Source organism: Brassica napus, chromosome A7, assembly GCF_020379485.1.
Source record: "Brassica napus cultivar Da-Ae chromosome A7, Da-Ae, whole genome shotgun sequence".
NCBI classification, from domain to species: domain Eukaryota; kingdom Viridiplantae; phylum Streptophyta; class Magnoliopsida; order Brassicales; family Brassicaceae; genus Brassica; species Brassica napus.
Window position 1 is genome coordinate 21560005 of NC_063440.1, and position 6629 is coordinate 21566633.

The following is a 6629-nucleotide window of genomic DNA, read 5'->3' on the forward strand; positions in this document are numbered from 1 at the left end:
GAGATTGAATCTTTTCCTATATGACCCCTCTATTAGGTAACATCTTGAATCTTTAGAGATATATATATTTTTAGTTCTTTTTCTCGGCTATTCATGTTTATTTTTGGATAATTCATACACTTTTCGTTACTAGATACCGAACAAAATTATATACGAAAATTTTCGGATATTAAACGGGTTCCAAAAATGGAGAGGAGACCCGATAAAAACTGATCAAGACTCGAATGTCCAAACCTAACCTACCTTATACAAAAGATGATATTGGTAGGATTTTAATCTATGTATGATCAATCCATTTGAATGTGACCATCCACCTCAAGCATTCTCAACTCTTAAAAGCCAAAACTAGAGTGTGATTACTTCTCATCTTGATTTGTGGATGTTTCTAGAAGGAACCTGATCACTGTCTTCACCTCCAGATGCATCATAGCCATCACTTGTAGACCTTGACAATGACATCATCATGGATTGTTGTTGTTCTTCTTCTTCTCTCTGTTGACCCATCAAACCAACAGCTGAAGAAAACCCATTGAGTTGCATTGAATCCTCTGCTTCAGACGAAACTCTAAAAGGGTGAATGTCATGTAAGTCTTCTAAGCTGCTCTCTGGTGAAGATGTAATCATAACACCACCACCTGACCCTGACATCTCTCGGTTTGTCCGAAACGCACTTCTTGCTTCTAGCTGAAGAGGAGCTAGCCCAGCTCTACTCTGAACATTCATTAACGGTTCTGCTGGTAACCGTATCCGCTTTGACTGATGCCTTCTCTGTTTCCCGTTACTATTAACAGCTTCAGATTTTGCAGGGAACATTCTACGGCCACTGCTGCTTGCTTCTATCCCAAGAAAAGGGTTTTCACGTCTAGCCACAGGCTGGATGATCTTGGACTTCTTCCTTGCTTCTGCTGCTGCCTTTGAAACTTCTTCTGCATTGAGACGCGCTAGAGTCCATGGACTTATCTTCACAGGTTGTGTCTTCTTCTTGACGCGTTCCTCAGCTACTACCGTCTTCTTGCCATATGAACTCACAGACGCATTCTCTGGTGGAACTACATCAAACTGCACACAGAAACACATACACACGTAAGAGAAAATTATAATAAACAAGGCATTGATGAATAAGCAAGAAACCTGATCCTCAACAAACAAACGAGGTGGGGTGCACCAAGCTCCACGGTGAACTGCGTTGAAGGAGCTTGCACTGCTTAGTCCAGTGAATGAGCTGATCATTGACATTTGAGGGTTTTGTTGACCTTCACCCGCTTCAAGCTCTTGCTCTTGTTCCCTAAGTGCAACTATGTAGTCGTATGTACTGATCCCCTGTTTGAGAAAATTGGTTAGTAAGAGAACAGTTTTTGGCATGTGCCTTAGCATTGGAAAGCAACCTTTTTAACGAGAAGAATGTGGAAGAAGAAGAGCTGAGCAAGCGGTAGCGTTGCCAGCATTGCTAATAGAGTGCAAACTCCCTGCAAGAGAAAAGAAATAAACATTCATATCTTACATTCAGGAGACAACAGGGAAATGATCAAAAGTATAAGAAGATAACTTACAACGACTATAACAAATGGAACAAGCGAGAAGCTGCTTCCCAACTTTAAGGCAATGTCTGCATTAAACTGGTTCCTTCGGAGCAGACATAACACCAGCACATAAATTCCAGTTGACCATTGCATAATGAGCTGCAAGATCAAGAACAAACAAAGTCTCTGCCGGTTAATAATTATACATTATGAGCTCATTTTATGGGCAGAGAGAAAAACAGAAAGATCAACGCAACCTACCAAAAAGATAGCTGATACCATAAGGCTGAAGAACTTTCTGTAATTCCGCTTGCCAATGCAGTTGTTTAGCCACTACACAACACAAGTCCATAACCAAAAGAAGATAAGAAATTTAAAATACAATGGAAGGGTCTGAAACAAATCAGGCAAATCCTTTTAATACCCTGCAGTGATGATCAAAACTGTCCACACATTTGCCACAAACTCTGCAATGTTTGCTGTATTTGAAGACCTGTGAAAGTAAATACATATTAGTTCCAAGAAATGGTAATCAACAAGTTTGTGAATTCAAATGTTTTCACGCACCTCAACTTCACAAAGACTGCAATAAAACATCCCATCCTCACTCGTCTGCTGCTCAGAAGATTCACCTCTTCCACTGCAACAACCACAAAGCAATGCACAAGGAGAGCAGATCAGACGCAGGAGAGACGATCTTTGTGACGACTCCAACTTCTTGTTAGTTCTATTTACTTGATCTTGTACACATGTGCTGTCATAAGACTTGGCACCACCTGGACCTGTAGTTGATCCACAGCCATCTTTTATATTTTTTGAATGAGGAAGTTTCCCGTTTTCAGGGACTTTCAGGTACTTCTTTGACCGGAAAACTCCACGGTCTGCAGGATCTGACGCCGCACACCATATATACAGTCCAACCACACATGTAATCTGTAAAGAAAATGTCACTAAGTTCTTGATAAGTGAGGCTTCTAAGCTCTTGATAGGACCAGATCAGGAACTAACAAGACATGTTAGATTGTATAACCCATGGAACTAGAAAAACAACATATAAACGGCCAGCAAGTACACAATTTTGACATCCTAAATCTTCAATTGTTTATTGATCCATGAGCAAGCAAGATTTGATATCAGAAAGCAAACAACTTTAGCTTACCAGAGGAGAGTATATACCCATGGCAATGTACTGGTGAAGGTTGCTCCCAACAAAAGGAGCAAAGAAGACGAAGAAAGCAAACGCAAGAGCCAAGAACACAGCAACAGCCACCACCTACCCATAAAGTTAAACTAAAGCTCCAAACTTTTCACCTCAAAATTAAAACCCTCCAAGGAAACTTCACTCAGAATGGAGTTTACCTGAAGAGGATGGTAAGGAAGTTGCCATCCATGTTTCCTCATTTTCTTGCAAAATTCAGATGTAGATCCAACAGACTCACTCAACTCAAATAAACAGAAAAACTTTCCCTTTTCCCACTCATCTTCTCCAAAATTCTAACATTTTTCTTTGACCACTGGATGAAACGTAAATAAACCAAAATATCAAATAGAAACAAAAAGAAAAAAGAAAGACTCTTTGTTTGTGGTTACTATGATGCTTGTGTGCAAAGCAGTTTGCCTTTTCTCAAAGGCCAAATCATGTGTCACACAGTCTTGTTGCTGGCAAATACAGTTACACTTTGTTTTTTCTTCTTTCTCTTTGTTTATTTGTCATAACTCTTTCTCCTCTGAATTTTTTTCTTTTCTTTTTACTTTTTGTGCCCTCTGACTTTTCTTACATTTATATTCTCACCCCAATACTTTCTTCGGCTTCTGTAGTCATGAAATGAGCATAATTAGATTTTTCCAGACGTAATTGTGAATAAGTAAACCGGAGGGCGTAAAAGGAGAATCAGAAATCGGCAGAGAAGAAAAGGCGGGAGGATTGGCTTCGCGGCCGCCGTATGAATCGTGCGAGACGCGGCAGCTTCCACCACCAAAACAGAACCAACGATGAGCGCTGCCGTTGACGGTCAGAGATCTTAAAAGTCGGTTTCGTGCGGAGTGTAACTAAAATAAGAAAATTAAATGTTTTAAATTGGTATAGTTTTGGTCATTTAAAACCGAACCGAAATTATCTTACAAGATTCGGTTTAGGTTCAATTAAAACGATGATAACGATCAGATCTCTTCTTCCCTCCAAAAAAAACAAATGGAGTCCTCTCGCTTGTCCTGCAAGAAACCTCTCCGAGTCAATGAACTCTGCGCCGAGTGGTCAATAAACCTAACCAATTATTGCCTCCCTCTCCTCCGCGAATCGATTCGCTCCTACCCTCGGGCCGTCGTACCCAACACCGACGTAGATAACATTATTCACTACATGATTCAGCACTACGAAACCCTAAGCACCTTTTCCGATAACGACACGATCAGTCACATCCTCTTCCCCTCAGGGAACGGACGAGGCGCGCTGTCTAAGTGAAAACCGAGGAGATTGAAGGCTGAGGTGGTGGCGTCGTCAATGACTCTGAAAAAGTGGAGAGCAAACCGGAGTCTGCTGTGGCTGAATCTTCAGGTATCATTTTATCTTAGCTTCACCCTTTTGGATGATTGAACTTCGTTGTCTCGTTTTGATGATTTGGGGTTTGGGGTTTCAGGTCATAGAGGTGGTGGTGTTCGCAGTCTGCAGCAGCGGTTGTGTTGTGGTTGCAGATTTGCAGTCGCAGAGGTGGTGGTCATAGTCAGGTCCCGTCCTAAGCATGTGCTCGAAGCGCACATGACCTGTTGCAATTTTTGGATTTTTTTAGTTTAAATTAGGGTTCAATATTTTAGAAGCTATTTTTATATGAGGAAATAAGTCTCAAATTCTTCTATAGCATAGAGCCCATTTTTTAGTTGAGACGGGCCTGGTCATAGTTACAACGGTGGTGGTCTCAGTCACAGCGATTGCGGTGGTCCGAGGAGGCGTCGGAGAAATTACTATTTTTTAGGCTTAGTCTTTTTACCTGGTTAGATTTTTTTTGTAAACCCAATTTCAATTAATAAAATAAATTTCTATTTGTTAATTAGTTCTATTTTGAAAACAGTTTCACTAATTTTATATTTTATTCAATTTTTGTTTTGTGATTTATATTTTTTTTTTTGAAATTTCATTTTAATAGCCACGGTTTATAGTGTAGCTACTTGCAACTATAATAGCTACGACTACGATTTGTAGCTATTTGTTTATAGGGGTTTTTGCCAAAACTAACCCACAACTTGATTTTAATCCCAAACCTATACCCAAACTTGAATCAAATGCAAAACTAACCTAAAAGCCTAGTGAAATTACAGCTCAGCCCCTTGTGACCAAACAAAAAAACAGAAGCCATTTTTACGAATATAGCCCCAGTAAATCGTCTGAGTCGTCTGAATTGTTGGAAGTCGTCTAGACGACTGAAGTTTCAGTCGTCTGGTACCAGCTTATTTTAAAAATAATTTATAAATCTTGTAAAAAATATTTTGATGCGTGAAAAATAAAAATCAAGTAATTATAAACAGTTTTAAGTGATATAAATTAAGATATGATAAAATTGATTTGTTTTGAAGATAGATGAGTGGAAGTAGTGAATCATGAAATACTTTGGTTTAGGAGTTTGGCAAACATATGTTGTAGTATTGTATGGATTGTTAGGGTTAGATTTTGGAAAACTAAAATGTTTTTTTCAGAAATTAGTTTTCACTTATATGTGTTTATTTCTGTGTATAGTAAACACTTTTCAAGTTTGATTTGGTTTTATGAAGTGTTTAATTAGATAATTAAGTTTAGGGGTTATGTTTAGGGTGTGGACGACTTATATTTCAGTCGTCTGTTGAATAATTTACCCGGACGACGTATATTTCAGTCGTCCAGACGACTTACTTGTAAGTCGTCCAGACGATTTACTTGTAAGTCGTCTGGAAAGTCTTCTATTTTAGTTTCCCACTAAAAATATTTAATTTCCCGCTAAAAATATTAAACTCTTCTGGACGACTTACATGTAAGTCGTCTGTTTTAATTTCTTCACCAGACGACTGAAATGTAAGTCGTCCAGGAAGTCGTCTGAGTCAAAAATATTTAACCTAATTAGATTTTTTGCCTCCCTATATAAAGAAAAATTTACACATTCTCTCTCCTCCTCTCAAATGGCTGCAACAAAAATGTAATGTTCATCATTCTAAAACTCTCCAACCTCTCTCTAATCTCTTTGACTTGAAAACACCAAACTTTATATGAATTTTTCAGTTTTGTCTCATGTATTTCTTACTAATCTATCTCTTTTACAGGTTTTTAATCAAGTGGTACTCATCTTCCACTAATTTAGAGGTAGATCTATTAATTTTAGATATGTATTTTTGTGTGTTCTATAAATGTAGATTTATCTAATCTTCCACTCATTTTTTCTGTTTTTAAGTCATTTGAACGTTTTTGGATATGCAGGTTTTTCAGATCTGGATTTGATGTGCAGGTTTTTCAGATCTGGAAGACTTCTGGGACGACTTACGTGTTAGTCGTCTGGAAGTCGTCTGGAAGTCGTCTGGAAGTCGTCTGGAAGTCGTCTGGACTTCTTGGAAGTCGTCTGGACTTCCAGGAAGTCGTCTGGACTTCCAGGAAGTCGTCTGGACTTCCAGGAAGTCGTCTAGACTTCCAGGAAGTCGTCTGGACTTCTAGGAAGTCGTCTGGATTTTTCTGAGCGTTTTGGTAAGTTCTTATGTCTGATTTTTCTTCATTTGGTAACTTCTTGTTGTATAAAGTTCTTACTTTTTTCCCAAACTAAAACTCTCCAAACCCACTTTAATCTCTTTGACTTGAAAACACCAAACTTTATATGAATTTTTCAATTTTGTCTCATGTCTTTGTTACTAATCTATTTTTTTTGCAGGTTTTTAATTAGATGGTACTCATCTTCCACTAATTTAAAGGTAGATCTATTATTTTTAGATATGTATTTTTGTGTGTTCTATAAAGGTAGATTTATCTAATCTTCCATTCATTTTTTCTGTTTTTAAGCCATTTGAACGTTTTTGAATATGCAGGTTTTTCAGATCTGGATTTAATATGCAGGTTTTTCAGATCTGGAAGACTTTTGGGACGACTTACTTGTTAGTCGT

The 6629-nt window shown here is 38.3% G+C and overlaps 1 protein-coding gene across 1 annotated transcript; it reads right to left on the reverse strand.

Annotated features, from left to right (window-relative positions):
- Positions 1-65: 65 nt before the first annotated feature.
- LOC106357086 (probable protein S-acyltransferase 22) lies at positions 66-4750 on the reverse strand. The gene is made up of 9 exons (XM_048735894.1): positions 2880-4750; positions 2680-2793; positions 2088-2453; positions 1945-2013; positions 1782-1853; positions 1551-1679; positions 1386-1466; positions 1132-1320; positions 66-1059 (listed from the first exon to the last, which is right to left on the reverse strand). Exons 1-9 carry the CDS (start codon positions 2919-2921, stop codon positions 364-366), a joined length of 1758 nt encoding a protein of 585 aa, XP_048591851.1. The 5' UTR covers positions 2922-4750; the 3' UTR covers positions 66-363.
- Positions 4751-6629: the final 1879 nt, after the last annotated feature.

What these genes read in the sequence shown, in the direction of transcription:
- LOC106357086 (XM_048735894.1), bottom strand. Translation starts at nt 2,921, where the DNA reads ATGAGGAAACATGGATGGCAACTTCCTTACCATCCTCTTCAG. An exon ending in TGGTATCAGCTATCTTTTTG is followed by an intron (nt 1,680 to 1,781) that starts GTAGGTTGCGTT and finishes TTGATCTTGCAG; the next exon opens with CTCATTATGCAATGGTCAAC. An exon ending in GTTTGTTTGTTGAGGATCAG is followed by an intron (nt 1,060 to 1,131) that starts GTTTCTTGCTTA and finishes TTCTGTGTGCAG; the next exon opens with TTTGATGTAGTTCCACCAGA.